The sequence below is a fragment of the Puma concolor genome, chromosome B3, assembly GCF_028749965.1.
Source record: "Puma concolor isolate L17-30 chromosome B3, mPumCon1.1.hap2, whole genome shotgun sequence".
NCBI lineage: Eukaryota > Metazoa > Chordata > Mammalia > Carnivora > Felidae > Puma > Puma concolor.
The window spans coordinates 50,450,257-50,472,603 of NC_141672.1; the positions used below are offsets into that span (position 1 = coordinate 50,450,257).

Sequence of the window (22,347 nt, forward strand, 5' to 3'; positions counted from 1 at the left end):
AAGTTTATTTTACTTATTTTGAGAGAAAGAGAAAGAGAAGGAACATGGGTAGCACAGAGAGAGGGAGAGAGACAATCCTAGGCAGGCTGTGCACAGTCAGCGCAGAGCTTGATGTGGGGCTCGAACTCACAAACCATGAGATCATGACCTGAACCAAAATCAAGAGCCAGATGCTTAACCAACTGAGACACCCAGGCACCCCTAAATCTTTTTAAAACCATTTGTATGATGAAGTAATATATGCTCATGTAAGAAAAAAACTGAAGGTATAGAAGAATGTAAAGTGAAAAGGAAATTGACTTTACCCTCTCTCTCTGGCATTACCCCAGAGGATTTCTGTGCTTGCACAAAGACATATATTTCTTTTTAAAAAATACATACAAATACTATCACATAGTATATACATTCTGTAATTTCTGTTTTACACTTAACACTGTATCTTGGACATCTTTCCAAGTCAACACATATGGATATGCTTTATTCTTTTTAACAACTGCATATTGTTTTATCATTTGAATGCAATATAAAGTCCTATAGTTTATTTAACTAATCACCTCTTAATAGACATTCAGTCAATAATGTAAACATAGAGCTCTGCAAATTTGAGAGAATATTGGGAATAGGAAGCATGATTTCCACAAGTAGTTCATTAGGAGTGATGATAGAGAGTCCAGTCCTATTTCTGCTCCTGGTTCCCAGACCCACTGGGAATTAGCCAGAGTGGATTAGCCACTGAAGACACAGCACCATGTGGGTCAGTGCAGATACCCCTGAAGGGCTGAGGTACGAATTCCATCTTCCATTAGACTGGTTAGTTGTAGTTGATGAGGTATATAGTAGAACTAGTGGATCCCATGGCCATGTGCTAACTGTCATGTCTCCTTTGCTATAAAAATGGGCCTCTTGGTCTGATGTTATGTGAATTTCCATGCCAGTAAGACAGGCATTCTCTAAGCCCTTGGATTGTGGTGTAGGAAGGAAAGGCAAAACTCGTCTCTAAAGTTAGTATTGGGGGGGAGGGGGCCTGGTTGGCTCAGTCAGTTGAATGTCCAACTTCGGCTCAGGACATGATCTTACATTTTTGGGTTCAAACCCTGCATCAGGCTCTGTGCTCACAGCTCAGAGCCTGGAGCCTGCTTTGGATTCTGTGTCTCCCTCTCTCTCTGATCCTACCTCACTTGCACTCTGTCTCTCTTTGTCTCTCAAAAAATAAAATAAAACATTAAAAACATTTTTTTTTTAAGTTAGTATCAGGGCACCTGGGTGGCTAAGTCAGTTAAGCATCGGACTTCAGCTCAGGTCATGATCTCATGGTTTGTGAGTTTGAGCCCCACTGTCAGCAAGGAGTCTGTAGCCTGCTTCAGATTCTGTCTCCCCTTCTGTCTCTGGCCCTCCCCCACTCACGCTCTGTCTCTCTCTGTCTCAAAAATAAAATAAACAAAAATAAATAAAACATTAAAGCTAGTATCAATTCCAGTGAGGACAAATCACTATCCCCTCCACATAGCAGCCGCTGTCCTTAAAGGACAGCGCACCTCTGCGCCTCAGTATCAGTCGTTGCTGCTGTCAGGTTGGGTAACTCAGTAGCAGCAGTAGCCAGATCAGCCTTGCAGAGAGGGGGCCGTGCTTTGGGGCCATGCATAACCACCATTTCTGCAGCCATGACCACTGTGTTCATGGGTCAGTTACACAGGCACTGGGGTGGCCAAGAAAGGAGCAGGCTCACCCCCACCAGAAAGACATCTGCCAGGTTTCTCAGTGAGTTTTCTGTAGTAGATGCTCTCTGGTGGGCATTAGTGTGAAGCCCAAAGATCCTCAAGCTCTGTGCTCACTCCCACAAGTGCAATTTATGCCTCTTCTCCAAATGACCTTTCAGCCTTGTCCCTTCCAGACTCTTAGTCAACTAGAAAGCTATTTGCCTCTACCCACGGGTCCATGTATATCTCAGGTCCTTTCTACCTTCATACAAAGTGAGCCATCGAGTGCACCACTTGAAGCTATGTTCAGTGGAAGGATACCCTTTCACCATTGTCCTTCAAGGCCCCTCCTGGTGGCAGTTCATTTTCAGGTAGGGCCAGCATAATGAGCTGAGCCATCTGTGAGTTGGACTTGAGGTTTTTCTCCTCCATTGCCTGGAAACTCCCATTAAACCATATGTGTACGTTGAAGGAGAGGTGACAGTACAATAAAATAGATGGCATGGGAGAATTGACCACCTCTTTTTGTCTTGCCCGTTCCCTCCAGACCTGCTTGAGCCTGATCACACATGTATCGTTGTCACAGCATAGAGTACTGCTGCTGCCTCCGTGCAATCTTATGACATGGGTCTCTGTTACCCACTTCACAGCTGGCAGCTCTGGCAGCTTTTGGGCACATAATCACTCGATGTCTCGTGGTCAGGTACTCAGTCTCCATTAGGGCTCGTGACACACCAGAGGCTAGACAGCACTAGCGTGACTGGATATACTGACTCATGTCTATGGCCACAGTGCCCTGAACACACCCGATCTTGTCTGAATGTACTGACTCATATGACCTGAGTGGTACGGTAGCTTTGATGTGCTGTAAAGTTCTATCTTGGGTCCTACTCAGTATTGGCAGCCTTCCTGATTACCTGGTAAATGAGAGCAGTATTCCCAAGAGCTAGTCCGTGGTGCACATGTTTAAGATATGCTGCCTCCCGAATCTAAAGAGATCCCCCAAGTGCAATGCCTTGTTTTAGTGGTGGGCAATACAAGGTGCAACAATTTGTCCTTTAGAGTGGATGTCTCAGCATGCCCCAGGCCTTTGGACCCCTAGAACGTTAACCCATGACATACCCGTGAACGTTTCTGCCACCCTCTGGCATTAATTGGGCATTCAGAATACTTGTCATTTCCTGCTCACCAGAAGGTCCATTTAACTTGAAGTCATGAATACGGTAGACCAGCATGATATTCTGTGGAATGTCAAGATGATCAAAGTCCCTTTAGACTCTATTGTAACACAGAGCAGAAGAGTTAACCTAGGCCTTGGGCAAAATAGTGAATGTGGACTGCTGTCTGTTCCACAATAAATGAACTGCTTTTGATCCTCCTTACTGATAGGGATTGGGAAGAATACACTTATCAGATCAATGATGAATGCATGATCTGATGAATTGCATGTCAGGTGCCAGAGACTGTGTAGATCTCTTCCAGGAGAGATACCACGTCTGGCCCAGCACCTGCATTTGGAGGTATGACTTGGTTGAGTTTATAGTAGTCTACCAGGTGAATTGAGTGGGATTATGATGCGGACTGCCACCCCTGCATCCTTTACGTCTTTGATGGTGCTAATCCATCATTTCCTTTTGGGATGTGGTTTGTTCCGATTTCCTCTTTTGGCCAGGATTGTGTTGGGGAGTGTGTGCAATTTCAAGGCCTTCTCTTTGGCCCTTTCTGCCGTATTGCCTCTTACTCCCAACTGGTTGTGAAACCAGTGTGAACGTTTGTGAACTACTAGTGTATCCATCCTTATTATGCACTTGGAAGTGGAGGAAATAACCTCAAGGGCAGAACTGTGGACCCAATAGGCCCCACTGTGAGCCATTACTCGAAGCTGGGGCCATGATAGCATTTTGGATCCACAGATGTCAGTGCCAACTCAGACTTTGCAGCTAGCCACAGCCCTTGAAAGGTCTGAGTATTTCCCTTTCCCCTGTTACTCTGGTAAACAGCCACAGATCCCTTTGGGAAAGGATTGAGAAGTACTTGTGGTGGCATTGCAGGATCCCTAGGCACGGGACTCAATCAACAGCACTTTGGTACACACCGACTTAGATCTAGAAACTGGGTGAGAAACTGTAGTCTTCCATTCTGACGGGCAACCTTCTATTTGTCATTTCTCAATTGTTTCTGGTAACACAAGTCAAGTAACACACCTGCCAGCCGCTCTTCTATTTCACGTATAAGAACACCATGGTTGGGGCGCCTGGGTGGCGCAGTCGGTTAGGCGTCCGACTTCAGCCAGGTCACGATCTCGCGGTCCGTGAGTTCGAGCCCCACGTCGGGCTCTGGGCTGATGGCTCGGAGCCTGGAGCCTGTTTCCGATTCTGTGTCTCCCTCTCTCTCTGCCCCTCGCCCGTTCATGCTCTGTCTCTCTCTGTCCCAAAAATAAATAAACGTTGAAAAAAAAAAAATTTAAAAAAAAAAAAAAAAGAACACCATGGTGAGTTTTTATCTGGGCATCAGCACAGATTTCTGGGAAACACGGCATCGGGCCTCGCTTCCCATAATGGTACCAGAGGGCCTAGTTCCATGGGAGCATCTCCAGCCATGAGAGGACGGCTGCCACTGAGCTTCTCAAAGATACCAGTGACCTCCTTCCCTGTGCCTTCTATACTGCGTTAGTGGAGGAAGGAAAGACTGTCTCCAGGTGTCCTTGTCAGGAAATAAGTCCCAAGTCACAGGACAGTGCTCCCATATCAGTGAATTTCCCTCTCCAGCCTTATATGTCACCACTGCCATGGTCGAAGGCCCCAAGATTTCTGCCGTACTTACCAGCCAGGTCTTGTAACCCTTTCAGTTATTTCCTCCTGGATCAAGAGCCACCTTGCCCTGCTTGAGCTCTGCTCCAACTGCATCCTAGTTACACAGGTCTGTGGCCCTGGGAAGAGTGGGGATAGAGTCTAAGGAGGACATGCATCATCCTCCCAAGAAGACACCTGCCTCAGTGATATTTCTGGTATTCCCACAGTCTCTGTATGAGAGGAAGTGTTTCACCTTTGGCAAAAGAGCAGAAGCTGTTTCTCCCAGCCCAGAGGGTTCAGGGCAATTTGAGAATTTAAGATTCTCAGGCTCATTACCCTAAGTGTCTCTATTCCAGATCTCAGGGCCCCTCTCTTTTCTCACCAGAGCCTTGCCTTTGGCATAAGAGGCCCGTTGAAGCTGTACATCGTCTCCTTCGTATCTCTGCTGTTCTTAAGTCCTAAGCCTGATTTTAGCACCATCTGTCCTGTGTCCGCAGGAGATAAATGTCTCTTTAAATACTACATAGAGGCCTTCTGATTCTCACAGTTTGCTGGTGGCTAGCCCAAACCTGTCATTTTCTCTTTTTTTTCCTTCAACGACCTGAAGGTGTTAACAAAAGCCAGCTCTCTCAATAACCCTGTAATTACCGTTAGCCCATACCACTCACCAGCCGCTGCTATTGTATGAGCCAACCGCACTGCCTTCAAAACCACTCCTGACAACAGCCTTACTAATTATGTTGAGGCAGTTCCCCAGGGCTTCCTCTCACCTCACTTACCACCAGCAGTGGGGTCCCTGTTGCCATCTGCCTGGTGGATGGATCCAGTTCCAGAATCCCATTCTGAAGATCCGCTAGCTACGGCCACTTCTAGTACCAACCATCTCAGCCTGTGCACCTCCTATAAAGTCAAGTCTGAGATCAGGGATTGCACGTTCGTAGTTTATTTGGGGGAAGTAATACCAGGGAGCAGGAGTAAGGGACAGGGGAGAGGGAAATGGGGAAGGAGGGAAAGCAATGAAAGAGACAACAGGGACTCAACCTGCCAGGTCTCTGTAAGGAGCCGGAGGACAGAAGAGATAAGCATATACCTACCACTTCCTGTCCCCCTTGGTCAAGGGTTCCCCCATGGAGGACTGAAGAGATAAGCATATACCTACCACTTCCTGTCCCCCTTGGTCAAGGGTTCCCCCATGGAATGTTAACTGCTGCAAGTTTGAGTCACCCACCAGCATCCTGTACCTCAGCACCCCAGAAGCCCTGGGGCAGAAGGCAAAAGATACAGAATGTAGCTGAGATGAGGGCCTATTGGATACATCCACATGAAGCTGGTTGCTGCAGCAACAGTTAAATTAAAAGGTGGGCTGACACTGACCTTGCTGTTCGAAATACTCCAGGCAGGAGTGAGACCCTTTGGAATAGTAGATCCTTCTGCCTGGAACATTTTTCTGGCCGTCTCCATGGCTTGTACCTTCTTCAGATCTTTTTTAATTTGTCACCTTTGCCCTGAAGTCTTCCCTGATCACCCTGTTTTAAATTGTACCCCCCACCATGCTACTACTGTGCCCCATACCTTCTTTCTTTCTTTCCGTAAAATTCATCACCATCCAGGGTACTCAACTATAAGCTCCCTGAGAGCAGAGATTTTTCTTAGCCATGTTAAGTATGGTAATCTCAGAGCTTACAGTAATGTCCAGCACAAAGTAGGGCTCAGCATAGGTTTTTGAGTAATAATATATAAAAATGAATATATGAAAATAGAACTTTTTCATATTTTTGGATTACTTCCTATTTTCATACATATTTTTAAAATTTTTATTACTGAAGTATAGTTGAAATACCATGTTATATTAGTTTCAGGTGCACAATGTAGTGATTCAACAATTCCATACATGACTCAGTGCTCACCATGATAAGTATAGTCACCATCTGTCACCATATAATGTTTTTACAGTCTTATTGACTGTCTTCCTTCTGCTGTAATTTTCATCCTGTGACTTATGTATTTTATAACTGGAAGTTTGTACCTCCTAATCCCCTTCACCTATTTCTCGCATCTCCCCCACCCTATTTGTATACATACATATATATATGTAAAAATATACACTAATATATAATATACAATATTATACATAAATATATATATTTAAATTATGAGTGGGGGAGGGGCAGAGGAAGAGGAAAAGAGAATCCCAAGCTCCACATGGACAGAGCAAAGCCCAATGTGGGACTTGAATGCACAAACTGTGAGATCATGACCTGAGCCACCTAGCTGTCCCAATTTTTTTTTTCAGTTTATTTATTTTTGAGAGAGAGAGCGCAGGAAAGGGGCAGAGAGAGACGGAGAAAGAGAATCCAAAGCAGGCTGTGCACTGGGATTGTAGAGCCTGACACAGGGTTTGAACCCACAAACCTGAGCAGAAACCAAGAGTCAGACATTCAACCGACTGAACCACCCAGGTGCACGTAGGTGCCCCTATTTTTATATATTTTTAATAAAATTATTCAATAGTTTCTATTTTCATATGTTTTTATAAAATCACTCAGTGACTTGCCTTCTTTATTCAACAGTACATCATTGTCATTGGGCCAATAGATAGACCCATGTTAATTTTGTTCTTTTTAACCATTACAAAGTATTCAGTATTTCATGCTTTGAATGTACCACAATTTATTTTACCATCCTCTTTAATAAAAGATGTTGGCATTGTTTTAATTTTTTGCTTTTACAAATAATGCTGCAATAAATACCCCTGTACATATATTTTTATACAATGGGCTTTTATTTATGTAAGGTATATTTCTGGAAGTGGTGTGCTGGGTAAGATAGGTGATGTGCGTGTATTTCCATAAACTTTATTTTTTAGAACAGTTTTAGATTTCCAGAAAAATTGAGATGATTATGCAGAGAGTATCTACATAAATTACTTGGAATTCCTATACATAGACTTACTTATTCTCCCCTAATCATTCATTCATTCACTCACTCATTCAATCAGTCATTTATTTATGTTAGTAGAGACTCATGGATATTTGCGTCGCTATGACATATCCCCATCAATGCAGTGTTAGTGTTTGTTTTGTCCTAGCACTTTCCTTGATGGCACTATAAGATGCCCCAGCCTCATCTTGTATTTCTCCTGCCTTACCTAGAATCATCCATTTTCTCTGAGGAACTCTGGTTCCTTCTGCTGGAGAATGAATGGTATTAGAAACCAAGACCTGGGCTCCATGTGTACTTCTTGCTGCTAGGGTGTGGTTGCTTCTAGGCTCTCTCAGCTGACAGAGCAAGGAAATATGTGTGTGTATACTAACCTGTGCGTATAGATACCTATAGTTATTCCTGTATGTAACCACCTGTATCTATACTAACCTAAAAATGAGTTCCTGCTGATGTCTCCAACTCTAACCCATGGATGGAGCAGATCATGGATTACACTAGCCTCTTCTCCTTGCTTATCATTAACCCTGTGCTAACAGGGGAAACTGGTTTTCATTATCCAGCATTCATTTACTTGTTTAATTCAGTGTATAATGTTATTAGAATTGTCAATTCCGGGGTGCCTGGGTGGCTCAGTGGGTTCAGCGCCTGACTCTTGATTTCGGCTCAGGTCATGATCTCACAGTTCATGACATGGAGCTCTGCGGTTGGCCTTTTGGCTTTGCCCTGACAGTGTGGAGCCTGCTTGGGATTCTCTCTCTCTCTCACTCCCTCTGCCCCTCCCCTACTGGCTCGCACATATGCACTCTCTCTCTCAATATAAATAAACATTAAAAAAAAACCCCAGAATTGTCGATTCCTATTCCCCTGAGAAACAACTTTATCACTAAGAGTACCTTATTGATACTTTTATGTGTAGTTCCTTTTGCCTTTAGTCTTATAGACTCTAACCACTTCCAAAGTTACTCCCCTCGCCCCCACCCCCACTGCCACTGAAGTTGTTTCATACATTAGTAATACGGGTAGATTTTTTTGTTATTAGATTCTGCATTCTAACATAGGATTCCCCAACCTCCTAAATGATTTTTTAAAATTTGCATACATTAAGGTTCACTCTTGGTGCCGTAACATTCTGTGGGTTTGGACAAATGCATAATGTCACATATCTTCCAATACAGTATCATGCAGAATAATTTTACTGACCTAAAAATCCTGTTTCACCTTGTATTTCCTCCCATGTCCCCTGAACTCCTGGCAATCACTGATCTTTTTACTGTCTCCATAGTTTTGCTTTTGCTGGAATGTCATATAATTGGAATCATACAATATGTAGTCTTTCCAGACTGGCTTATTTCACTTAATATGCATTTAAATTTTATACATGTCTTGTCATGACTTGATAGCTCATTTCTTTTTATCTCTGATGAATATCCCACTCCACTGTGGATAGAGCACAATCTTTTATCCTTTTGCCTATAGGAAGACCATTTGCTTCCAATTTATGGTGATTATAAATAAAGCCATTATAAACATTTGTGTGTTTTTAAAAAAATTTTTATTTTAGAGAAAAAGAGAGAGTGCACACACATGCATGAACTGAGGTGGGGAGGGGCAGAGGGAGAGAAAGGGAGAATCCTAAACAGGCTTCCACTCTGCATGGAGCCCCACATGGAGCTCAATCCCACGACCCTGGGATCATGACCTGAGCTGAAATGAAGAGATGGATGCTCAACCGACTGAGGCACCCGGGTCCCCCTGTGTGCAGCTTTTTATGTGACAAAAATTTTCAAATGATTTGGGTAAATACCTAGGGGTGTGACTGCTGGATCATATAGTACAACTATGTTTAGCTTTGTGAGAAATTACCAAACTGGCTTCCAAAGTGGCTGCCCCATCTTGCATTCCCACCAGCAGTGAATGAGAGTTCTCTTGCTCAGTATTGTCATCAGTATTTGGTGTCCTCAGCTGTTTTTGGATTTTAACCATTCTAATAGGTGTGTAATGGTAGCTCATTATTTTTTTATTTATTTTTAAATTTTTAAAAATATTTAAAAAAATGTTTTACATTCATTTATTTTTGAGAGAGACAGATCATGAGTGGGGGAGGGGCAGTGAGAGAGAGAGAGAAAGAGAAAGAGAGAGAGACACACACACACAGAATCCGAAGCAGTCTCCAGGTTCTGAGCAGTCAGTACAGAGCCTGACGTGGGGCTCAAACCCACAAACCGTGAGATCATGACCTGAGCCAAAGTCAGACGCTCAATGGACTGAGCCACCCAGGCGCCCCAATGTTTATTTATTTTTGAGAGAGAGAGAGAGAGAGAGAGACAGAGTGTGAGTGGGGGGAGGGGCAGAGAGAGAGGGAGACACAGAATCTGAAGCAGCCTCCAGGCTCCAAGCTGTCAGCACAGAACCCAACACAGGGCTCAATCTCATGGACCTTGAGATCATGACCTGAGCTGAAGTTGGATGCTTAACCCACTGAGCCACCCAGGCACTCTGGTGTCTCATTATTTTTGTAATTTGCAATTCCCCAGTGAAAAAATATGTTGATCATCTTTTCATATGCTTATTTCCCATCTGTATCTCTTCTTTGGTGAGGTATCTGCTCAGATCTTTTGCCCATGTGTTTTGGGTATATTGTTTTTTTTTTGTTTGTTTTTTTTTTTTTTAATTTTTTTTTTTCAACGTTTATTTATTTTTGGGACAGAGAGAGACAGAGCATGAACGGGGGAGGGACAGAGAGAGAGGGAGACACAGAATCGGAAACAGGCTCCAGGCTCTGAGCCATCAGCCCAGAGCCTGACGCGGGGCTCGAACTCACGGACTGCGAGATCGTGACCTGGCTGAAGTCGGACGCTTAACCGACTGCGCCACCCAGGCACCCCAGGGGTATATTGTTTTAATAAATACTGCTAGTAACTTTTCCAAAAAGTCTAACCAACCAAGTATGAGAAGATCTGTTTCCCTATATCCTTGGAAGCACTGGATGTTAGGAGTTTGTGAAATGTTTACCTGTTAGGAAACTGAGTTGTCTTACCTTGTTGTTCTGATTTGCCTTTCTCTGACTACTAGTGAGATTGAGTATCTTTCCATGTCTCTTGGATCATTTGTATTTCCTCTTCTGTGTATTACCTACTTATATCTTTTGCCCATTTCCCCGCATAGGTTTCTTTTTCTTCATAATACACGAAGTATCTTTGTAATAGAAGGGCTATCACCCTTTATTTGTCATGACACACATTTCCCTGCCAATTATGTGTCTTTTGACATCGTCTCGAGTGTTTTTGTTTTTTGTTTTTGTTTTTGTTTATTGTGGTAAGTTACACAGAACATAAATTTTACCATTTTAACCATTTTTAAGTGTCTAGTCCAGTGATGTTAGGGCGTTCACAGTGGCATGCAGCCATCACCACTGTCATCTCCAGAACTTTTGCCATCTTCCTAACATTATTTTATTCTCCTGTAGCCAAACTTACCTATTTTTCATTTTTTCTTCTAGATTGTTTTTTCAGGATGCTTTCTTCCATTCTAAAGTCATAGGAAGTTTCTCCTAAAATTTTTTCTAGTATTTCTAGTATCTCATACCAAAATTTTTAACATATCCGAAAGTTATTCTTATATATAGGGTGGTAAGGTATGATTTTAATTTTCCTAAGGAGTAGCCAGTTTTCCCAGAATCATTTTTAAATAAAGTACATTTTTTTCAACTGTAGTGAAGTACTGCCTTGGTCATATGTTAATTTCCCTTCAATACTTGGATCTAATTCTAGATCCTGTACTTCTTCTGTTTGTTCATTTCTTAGTCAATAGCCTACTGGCCTGTTAATGCTGCTGCTGCTGCTGGTAATGATTATAGGCACTTTTTAAAAGTTTTTTTTTTTTTTTTAAGTTTGATTTATTTTGAGAGAGAAAGAGGGAGTGCGAGTGAGCACATGTGGGAGGGACAGAGAGGGAATCCCAAGCACACTCCCCACTGTCGGCGCAGAGCCTTGTGTGAGGCTCGAACTCACAAAACACGAGATCATGACCTGAGCCAAAATCAAGATTCGGACACTCAACTGACTGAGATACCCAAGTGCCCCTATAGGCACTACATTGAAAATTTTGCCATCTGGTAGAGCAAGTTGCCCCATTTTTCCTTTGTGGTTAAAAAAATTTTTTTTGTTAATGTTTATTTTTGAGAGAAAGAGAGAGAGAGAGAGACATCATGAGTTGGGGAGGGGCAGAGAGAGAGGGAGACACAGAATCTGAGGCAGGCTCCAGGCTCTGAGCTGTCAGCAGAGAGCCTGACATGGGGCTTGAACCCATGAATCATGAGATCATGACCTGAGCCAAAGTCAGATGCTTAACCAACTGAGCCATCCTGGTTCCCCTCCTTGGTGGTTTTAAAAGTTACAGTTCTGTATGAAGGTAAAAGGCATTTTATCTAGTTCAAAAACATTTTTTTTTAATTCTGATTTGAACTGCCTTATATCTACATATTAGTTTTAGAACACCTTTTTATGATACCCATTCTTGAGTGGTATCATTTTATTAGGACCATACCTGTGCTTCCAAAGTTCTTAAATGGGGTTAAGGTGAAGTTTAAAGCTTTCTTTTTGAATCAAAAGCAAATTGAGTACTGCTGCTATTAACTCTTGCCTTGTGATTTATTTGAGAGCATTCATCTCAGAAAGAAGAACGGGAGGAAATATGAAGAATTTGATTTTTCTCAGCTTCTTAGTTGGACAAGCTCTAAACCTTGCTGGATCTCAAGTGGTTGACAGTGTTATAATATGCTGATCTGGGAATCCTTGGGAAGTACTCAAGGCTAATTATTATAAAGGAGAGGGGGGCATCACTTTTCTCCATTCTGTGTGAACATTAACTGATGGAAGATCCCTGCAAAGACTTAGAGTCAAGTTCAAGAAGTGTAAAGGCCTATAAAAACATATTACTAAGATAGCTCCCACTTTCTCCAATTTAATCTCTCATTATTTACCACAGTTGTGGGAGAAGAATGCTTTAGAAAGGAAAACAGGATATGATCCTTGAGAAAATGACAAAATCCTTTTTGTCTAAAGCAAAGACAGGATAAATATTCCCCCTCTCCCCACAAAGAATGAGAATCCTTGACAGTTGAAGGAAAGGAGAACCCACAGATGTAACATGTACTGGTCAGTCCAGAAACATGCAGCCATTATTGAGGGCTCCCTAGGGTGGAGGTCATACACTGACTACCTGCCGGGGCCAGACACGTGTGAGAGCAACGCTTGACTTCTGCAAATAAATACATTTTTCCTTATTTGCCTTGAAATATGCAGCCATTTCTGTTGCTTGTCCGTTTTCCCACTTTTGATAGAAACATGGGTACATTAAATATCTCCCTTTTAACTCATGTAAGAAAATCAATGATGTAAGAGTGATGAGAAAGGACTACTTTCACTTGGTCTTAGTGTCGGGGAGTGGTAGGGATGGGTGGGGACTGTGGGGAACTGAAGCCCACAGGCCTTATCTACAGTGAACAGCTGCCTCCCGGCCCCAGCTCACTGATGCCACGGATACTGCAGGCCCAGTTGTGCTAGATCAGCATCATTTTCCAGAGGATCCTGGTAACCAGGGTTTTGAAGTAACATCTCCTGATCTGAAATGTTGGCAACTAGCACAAAATGCTTCACAGTGCTGGGGCACCTGGGTGGCTTAGTTGGTTCAGTGTCCAACTTCAGCTCAGGTCATGATCTTATCGTTCGTGGGTTCGAGCCCCATATTGAGTTCTGCGCTGGCAGTGTGGAGCCTGCTTGGGATTCTCCCTCTGTCTCCCTCTCTCTCTCTGCCCCTCCCCTGCTTGCATGCATGTGCATGCATTCTCTCTCAAAATAAATAAATAAAACTTAAAAAAAAAAAAAAAGACCACCCCTGAGGTTTTGACTTCATACACTCATAAATAGGAAGCAATTAGAACTAAAAGAGCCCTGAACTACATCTTGGTAGTAGATATGGCAGTTGAACCTGTTTTATTAAGATTATTTGTATGTATAAATAACCATGCCGAATAAGCCTATGAACAGTCCATCCGTCATGTTGCCTACTTCTCATCTAATTCCTCTGCATGTCTCTGAAGAAGCGCATTCAGTATTGAAGCAGAAGTACTCGAACCTTTGTGAACACAAACATTCACAATATTGGGGCTGTCATTGAACCCTCCAGGTTACCAACTGCAAACGGGTTTCAGGATTAGAGAGGTCCCCCTGAGTTCTGCTCCTGGGGTCAGGGGAAGTCAGCAAAGAGGGGTAAGGTTCTTTGAGAAGCTAAATCCATACAACCTTGCTTCTGGTCTCAGCCCAGCACTGACACAGCTTCCGGGGAGGTCACACGGCCCAGCCTGCCTGGGGAAGCCTGCAGGAAGCCTCTCAGGCCTCTCCCCACTCCACCTTACAACAGCCTCCATCACCGCCGACCACTTCTTCCTTCCATGATATGCCCATCCCTCTGCTGTCTTCTCTCTTATCTTGGGAGGTCTTCTTCCCTTTCTTCTTGCTTCCTCCTCAGCCACCACACATCTAGTGCTGAGGTTCTGTGGGCCTCTTCCTTTCTCACCTGCTCTTCTAAGAAATTGCATCTACCCATGGCTTCCCTTACCTTCCTGCTGACTCCCTAGCTTTTATCTTCAGCTCCAACTCCAGCCAACCTGACAACTCTACTTTGATATCTCAGAGTCCCCACCAACCTGCCCAAAACAGCAGTTTCTTCCCCTTAAAACCTGCTCCTCCTCTCTGTGACAGCACCACCATCTGCCCCGTTATACAAAACTTTGGTCCTTCTTAACAGCTCCCTCTCCCTTGTCCCTCACCTCCAGCCCATCACCTCATCCTGAATATTCTAATACCAAACAGTGCCTTTCTCACCATCTCCCTGCCTCTGCCCGGTCCAAGCTGTCATCATCTCTCAGCTGACAACAGGCTCGTCACTGGTCTCCTTTCACCATATTGCCTCCTCCAAGCCATTCTGTATCTAACCACTATAGTGAGCTTTAAAAAACCCACATGGTATTATTATATTACATCTTGCTAAAACTCCTTCCAGTAACTTTCCATCACACTTAGGATAAAGTATAAATTTCTTGGCATGGCCCTCAAGGTCGTACAGGACTCCGCTTCTGACTGTCAAACTGGCCTTGGTTCCATGCACTTGACCCTCAAGCCACACTGTCTTTCAGTTCTGTAAGTGGCCTAATCCCCTTCTGGCCAGGGCCAGTCCTCTGCCTGGAAACCTGCCTCTACCACCCCTCCTGACTTTGGTCTGGTCAGACCTTTCCCTCCCTCCAGGACTCAGCTCAAGGCCACTTACTCAGGGACAGTTTCTCTGAGGTAGCCTAATCCCTTGTATATGTGGAGCTCTTTGTGACACTTCTTTGTTTAATGCCTGAGTCTCCTGTCCCCTTTGACCTGTGTGTCTCTAGTGCTTAGAACAGTGTCTGAGACGAAGCAGGTGCTCTGTGGATCTTTGTTGAATAAATGAACACAGCCAGGACAGGGAATGATTTTAAAATACCTGCTGCTGGGGCACCTGGGTGGCTCAGTCGGTTAAGCGGCCAACTTCGGCTCAGGTCATGATCTCGCGGTCCGTGAGTTTGAGCCCCGCGTCGGGCTCTGTGCTGACAGTTCAGAGCCTGGAGCCTGTTTCGGATTCTGTGTCTCCCTCTCTCTCTGACCCTCCCCTGTTCATGCTCTGTCTCTCTGTCTCAAATATAAATAAACGTTAAAAAAAATTTTTAAAAAATAAAAATAAAAAAATAAAATACCTGCTGCTCTGGAAATGTTTTCTGATCACCCAGAATCCTGGCAACCTAGAGACCATTAATAATTTAGTTTAAAGTATTTAATATTTAAAAGTCCCAGTCAGAATTTAGTCTTAGCGATCAATTTTTCTAAATTAAACTTGTTCTTAAAATAAGTGGAGAAACAATTTATTACCCATTTTCAGTTATATGCAGATTATCTCGTGGGGGGAGTTAGGAGAGACAGGTGGTTTAAAAGCCATATGACCTGTCTTGCTAGAAGCAATTTGATGATATATATCACAAATCTTAAATGTCTAAGTCCCTATCTGTTTGTCTATCTATATCTATAGATAAATTTATATGTAGCTATCTATATATAACTATAGATCTATATATATAGCTGGCCAACGTATGGTAAAAAGTACTCCCATGCTCCTGACCTAGGTGTAAATATCTGTGATCCTTTTGGAAAGCAATTTGGCCGTCTCTAGAGCCATAAAGCTGTATTTTTGGTGCTCTAGATAGTGTCTACCTAACTTCCTCAAGATCTTCCCTGGACCACCCACCATCCGCAAACTAGGCACCCTTGCCTTGCTTTTGGTCGCATTTATCATAGCTGTAATTACTTGTTCAGTATCTCCCTTCCCTCTTAGATTCTAGGCTCTTGGAGGGTAGGGGCATGACTCACTTTGTCTCTATGTCCTTAAGACTTTATCTCATGCACACTAAAATCAATAAGTAGATGTTGAATACTCTGAGTAGAGAAAATCATCCTACGTAAAAATAGATTTAACTCCAAATAATAATATCAGCAGTTACCCTTCATGAAGAGGCTACTGTACTCAACTGACACTGTTGAGTGCTCCTTGTGTGGCATTATCACAGCAACCCTTGAGCTTCCTGCTCTCACTGATGGAGGTTGAGGCCTGAAGTGAATGTATTCAAAGTTAAGGTCAACCAGTGAGTAATTTGTTCACCAAAACCTTACTCACAACAGCCACAAGTTGGAAAGAATCTACGTGTTATCTGAAGAGACTATCTTACAGTTACTAGGGTTTTGGCTTTGCAAAGGTGTATAGTAATAGAAAGACGGGTGTAGTCTATGTTTGGTCCCCCTTGGTTCAGTGGATACTGTTGTAACAGTGCCCTTCACCTCTCACGGGGTACCCACGCTTGGGCTCCAGCACTACAGTGCCTGGTTGGTGCCCACTAGGTGCATCACAGGGTTTGGGGGGAGGAAGCCAGACAGAGAAAGTGACATCCGGATGAAGGGAGTGTTCCAGAGAGAGAGCCAGGTGAGCAGGTCCTGAGAGGAAAGGGAGCACCAGCCTTCAAGGAAGTGAGTGATGTTCAGGGCCTTTGGGGGGAAGTTATGAGAGATGAGGCTGGAGACATAAGAGAAGCCAAACTGAGAGGACCTTTGGGGTTTATCCTGAGGTAGCAGCACCCTGCCACAATCCCTGCAGATGTGCACATGACAAGGTGGGGGCACCAGTCTTGGTATCCAGAGAAGGTCTGGGTATTCATTTGGGTACAATTGATCTATCTGTACTTGTGCTTCAAAGGCTGGCTGGAGATATAAATGAGGACTGTATATCGAACATGGAAAATTAAAAGAATCTAAGATTTGAAGTCTGGACCTGTGGACAGCGATTTTTCAGAGCCTGAAAGAAAACCCCTGCTTTATGCTAATTATGTCGTAATGCTACTGTTTCGGCCCTTTGAGCTGATTGTTTGCTGTTTGAGACATCTAAGTCCGTGCAGTTGTTTTTTTTTTTAGTTCAAGACAGTAGTCAGATCTGCCCTACTCTGTCTGGAAAATGTTAGTTCAGGCTAAACATTTCCAGGTATGTTAACATAAATAAGAGATTTTATAGTTTGTAGGGCCCCCTGTTCTAAGGCCCACCTGGGACTAATGGCCCTTAGAGTATCGTGGCTTTGTTTTACCAAGTGTAATATCTACGGGAAGAATTTCATATCTTGAAGATGGTTACAGAGGGATTTTACAAAGAAAGCGAGAAAATACCTGTCTTGTTTAGTATTTCCCTTGCTGGCTGCTTCTCTTCTCACTGCGCGTACAAATATCGCATGCAGTTCAAGATCTTCACTTTTTCTCCTTCTACCTTTTTTACCTTTTATGAAGTATCTGCTCATCCGTGATTAATACCTCTGGCTACCTCTTGAATCACCTGGAGAATTTTGAGAGAAAACAAGATGCTTGGCCCCTAAGACCAATTCAGTGTCTCTGGGCATGGGGCCTACACATCTGTGGTTTCAAAAGTCCCCCTGTGAGCTGGTACAGGTTCTCCATTGCGGCATAAACTTAGTAGTTTCAAGCAAGAGTGATGTTTTATTTCTCACAATTCTGTGGCTTGGGGAAGGGTTCCTTCAGTCGGTCTTGCCCGGTTCACTCAGGCAGCTGAATTTAAGTTGGCGGCGGCTGGGGAATGAGCTCAGCGAGGACACCTGGGCCTCTCTGCCTGAGGTACTTCATCCCGGGCTTCTTCAGGGCTGAGCCTTGTGCTTTGTTTTCTTGGACTTCTAGAATGAAGCGGCAGTAGTGTCCCCTGGCTTCTAGGACAGGCCTTAGGAAGCCTTATGGCTCCTTCTTTTGTTTCTTAGACCAGTGCCTGGAGGCCTTCATGTCCTGAAGAAAGTTAATCACTGTGTTTCCCTTCACAATTATTAGTTTGCCTAGCTGTAGTGCTTCAGATAGGATTATGGACAGAAGCGTCCAGGAAGCTAAGTGCAAGGTTTATCTTTGGCAACACAACATTGATTCCCCATTTTTTTTTTCCTCTACATGCGCACCTTCAGGCACATCATTTTTCTGTCTTAAAATGTTTCATCAAGCTAGGAAACATGATTTACTCCTTCTTTCACAAATAATTATCAAATGTCTATTATGCTTAACCGACTGAGCCACCCAGGCACCCCCCATCTATTATGTGCGAAGCCCTGGGCTGGGAGTACAGCCACATCGTTTTGAGGCAACAGGAGAATCCTGAGGTCATGATTCTTCTTTTCATGGAATATTGTATCTATTGACAGCAGAGGATGTTAAACAATCAAATGAATGATCTTAGTAATTCCAAAGGATTGCCAAGGAGACATAGTTCAGGGGGGCTAGGAGACATACAGGGACACTGAACCAGCCTGGGGAGGTCCAAAGACACCTCTTTAGGAAGGGACATTTGATCCTCATCTGAAGATGAACTTGCATTAACTAAATATCGCCCCCTCTTTTTCATTCTCCGTTCTTTTCTGGCCTTCCCATCTCTCTCTTTGCCTTCACCAACCACCTAGGTTATGCTGTAATCATTTTTTTTATAACTTTGTTTTTATTTTTAATTTCTTTTTAATGTTTATTTTTGAGAGAGAGAGTGCACAAGTGGAGGAGGAGCTGAGAGAGAGCTGGGGATAGAGGATCTGAAGCAGGCTCCTCACGGACAGCACAGAGCCTGACGTGGGGCTTGAACTCACGAACCCTGAGATCATGACCTGAGCCAAAGTCAGAGGCTTAACCGACTGAGCCACCCAGGTGCCCTTATGCTGTAATTATTTACAAGCCGCTGACAAACAGCTCCTCGAGAGAAGTAAGATCATACTGTTTACAGCCTCCTTCAGTCCAAGACAAGAAAGTTCCCAAAGGACAAACGGCTCTCTTTTAATTGGATCCAAGTTGGAGAAAGCGGTCTTTCACGGCCCCAGCTTAGCACCTTGCTTTTTGTGTTTTCAGCAACTCAAGCATCCCAACCTGGTTAACCTTATCGAAGTCTTCAGAAGGAAGCGGAAGCTTCACCTGGTGTTTGAGTACTGCGACCACACCGTTCTCCATGAGTTGGACAGACACCAAAGAGGGTGAGTGATCCATCCCTTACAAATGAAACACGGCACCACACGCCAGGATTCGTGAAGGAAAATTAGCAATGGCCTCTTTTGCAGATCGGGCAAGAACAGGTTTACTCCGCTGCTGGGCCTGACAGCAGAAGAGTTACTGAAAAGGCTGGGAAGCGGGTCATAACTAATTGTTTTCATGAAGAAAGCAGCAGCATTATTAGGTTGAACTTCATTTCTTTGTTATACTATCTGTGCATAGAAGCCCTCTTGGTCTCTAAGAAAGAAAAGGAAGATTACTGGTTAGTCGTGCCTGACTAGAGAGGTGTAAGGACTCAGAGATTGAAGGCAAGAGTCCAAAGACGACGGCCAATAGGAGGCTTAAGGCGAAAACAAACGTAACACTTCAGCTGAAGCGATCTGGGAGTCTGGTCTGCTGTCTTGGTCAGGAATTCTTTGGTTACAGGTGGCAAGAACCCACTTAAGGCAAGTGTAGGTGAAAAAGGAATGTTGGGGTGGCTGTGGCCGGGAAGGATGGCATGACTTGGGGGCTCTGGTGACCTTATCACACACCCCTTTCTGGCATGGGCAGCTGCTTTGTGTGCACTACAGGAAGGCTTGGTGAGCAGACAGAGCTTTTGTTTGAAAAAAGAAAACAAACACACACAAAAGTGTGTGTGTCCCTTCCTCTGGTTGACAGTAGCCTCTTGCCAGAGTAAGCGGAGTGCAGGCTGGACTTGGGCACCCACCCACTCCTCAACTGGATGCTTAAAGCACCGTCAGTGGTACATTTTCTCTCTCTCCCAACTCTTCTCTGTGCTGGCTTCACTCTGCCTTGCAGAGGAGTCTTATAAGGTGGCTTTGGGAGAGTATGTGTCAATGGTATGCGATAGAAGGGGAAAATACGAAATAGGAAGCATTGCCACGGGCTTTTATCAACCTATGTAGCTATTCTAGAGGAAAGAAAGTTCTAGAAGAAGGTAGCATCTGCATATAAAGTCATTGGAAGACTCTGCTTCGGTTCAAGTGATGGAGCTAACCTGGAGGCTAATCACTGTGGCCAGATGGAGAGGGTAGAATGTTTAGCAGGCCTGGAAGATAGGATTCAACGTGGATCCAAGAAGACTTCCTGGAGGAGGTGGCCTTTGAGTTGAATAGTGAGAGACTTAAAACATGTGAGCAGGGAAGGATAGCCCATCCCCTCCTTTTGCTGTGCTCCCGGGAGCCCAGCTTTGGCTGAGGACAATATGCAGAGTGGCCTCATGTATCAGAATGGTGGACTGGTGCCCCATCCCTGCTCACAATCACACCCGTGACTGGAGCCTGTGGCTCTCTCAACAATGCTTTCAAACCCCGGCCAAGTGTTTGCTCTTTGCCACGTGGTGGTAGTTATGTGATCAGCCATGATATCCAGACAAATAGGATTAAAGCAGCTTGTGGTTTGTGAGTGACCATGGCATAGGCTTTTCGTGTTAATTTACACAGCCAGAGAGAGCCCAGAGAACAGACACTTCTCTTCAGAAAGTCATTGATACAGAGAAATTATGTGTTCAAGGGAGGAAAACTGTTAGTATGTTGATATTTGCTCTTTTGATAGCTTGCAACTGACATTTCAGTTAAACCTATTGGTATAAATTACTCCTGGCTATGTGCTACTAGGGAGATGTTGCAGGGAGCTTGATGAATCATGTTAGGTTGAGTCACTTAGAAACACTGATCAGTGGGGGGCTGAAAGCAGTTGGGAGTCAATTCTTTTTTTGGCATATAGTTTGAGCAGAAGAAAAAAGGACAGGACAAGGAGCGATTAGAGTTTGGAAGCAGATTTTTTTTTTTTAACTCCACTGGCTAAAATATGTTATGTATGTTCCAGGAAATAGAAAGTGCTTTAATATGGAGGTGGGTAAGGGAAGGACCAGTAGATACATGTGAGTTTAAGTACAAGCAACATTTCCAAATGATGATGTGCTGTGGTTTGTTAAATAGAAGATTGACCGAAGGAATGCTGATAAATGAGCAAACTTGAAAAATAAGATTTATTCTAAACCAAATTATATTCATTTATTTTGAAGTTTAAGGATTTTTTTTTTTGTTTTTAAAAATAGAAGTTACTTTCCATTGTACTGAATAGTTGACAATTCTCCAATCTATTTTAAATGCTATTTCAAATTTTTGCTTGTCATCATTAAGGAGTAAATGTCGTTAAACTGCATCAACCAAAGATTTTGAAATTCATAGGAAACCTTTTGTTTTTCAACTTAGAAATTTGTCATATTATAAAATAGCACTTTATAAGTACATCCCCCGTAAAAGTGGGTCAACATCACATGCGTGACCTTTGGCAAGTTGCTTCCAGGTGTTCTCACCTGTGAAAATGAGAGTTTAGGACCAGGTGAAGTTTAAGGGGACTCTCAGGTCTAAAGTGCTATGAATTGTTGATCTAATACCGTAGAGGTCAGAAGACCGCAGGTCTCCTTCAACATCATGTTTAATCTGTTGGATAATATCAACAAAGGATAGCATGCGAATGCCGGTATTTTCCTGGTGTCAGGTGGGGCCCTCCTTCGGTTTGTACGCTCACTCCAGAATGTCCCGTGATCACCATTTTGTATTTCTAAGTACAAATTTCTGAAATACAAAGTGGATCTTACCAGTCCTCTTTATAAAACCCTGTAATAGCTCCCCAAAGCTTACTGATGTGGTCCTAGCACAGGACACCAGGTTTCACAGCCCCATTTCTCCCCAGATTGCCACATAAAACGTGACACTGCCCCACGGAATCATTTCCATTCTGAGCCTCGTTCAGTAGGACAGTTGCTTTCTCAGTCTGCACTGCCCTACCTTCTCTACTCTGCCTACACACCCCTGCCTGTCCTTCAGATATGGCTCAAATATGACCTCCTGTGTGGTAACTATTTTAGCTGACGGTGAGAAGAGTCAGGAGTTCCTTTCTTTGGTATCCATAGTATCTTCTGGGATTATTTCTATTACAGACTCCATTTGCACAGTAAATTGTAACAATATTCAAGGGCAAGAGCTGTGCCTTCCTCCCCTGTGTATCCCCAGTATCTTGTACCTTAATTCTTGGCACTTGGTATATCCCTAATACTTGTTGTGGGATGACCAAGTTAGCAGACCAATAAACTGATACTTACAAAATGATTTTGAAGAAGGGTAATAATAACAGTGTTTCAATTATTTTTCACTTTAAGATAGTTACTTTGACTAAAACTTCTAAAATCTGGGGAGCCTGGCTCGCTTAGTTGGTAGAGCATGTGACTCTTGATCTCAGGGTAACGAGTTCAAGTCCCACTTTGGGCGT

General features: G+C 43.5%; 1 protein-coding gene across 2 annotated transcripts in view; it reads left to right on the forward strand.

Moving 5' to 3' along the window:
• Positions 1-22,347, forward strand: part of CDKL1 (cyclin dependent kinase like 1) — a 60,879-nt gene that overhangs the window by 16,699 nt on the left and 21,833 nt on the right. For both annotated transcript variants that reach the window (XM_086709793.1, XM_086709794.1), the window contains exon 3: positions 18,931-19,052. In XM_086709793.1, coding sequence (XP_086565919.1) covers positions 18,931-19,052 — 122 coding nt within the window. The remainder of the gene's footprint in view (positions 1-18,930; positions 19,053-22,347) is intronic.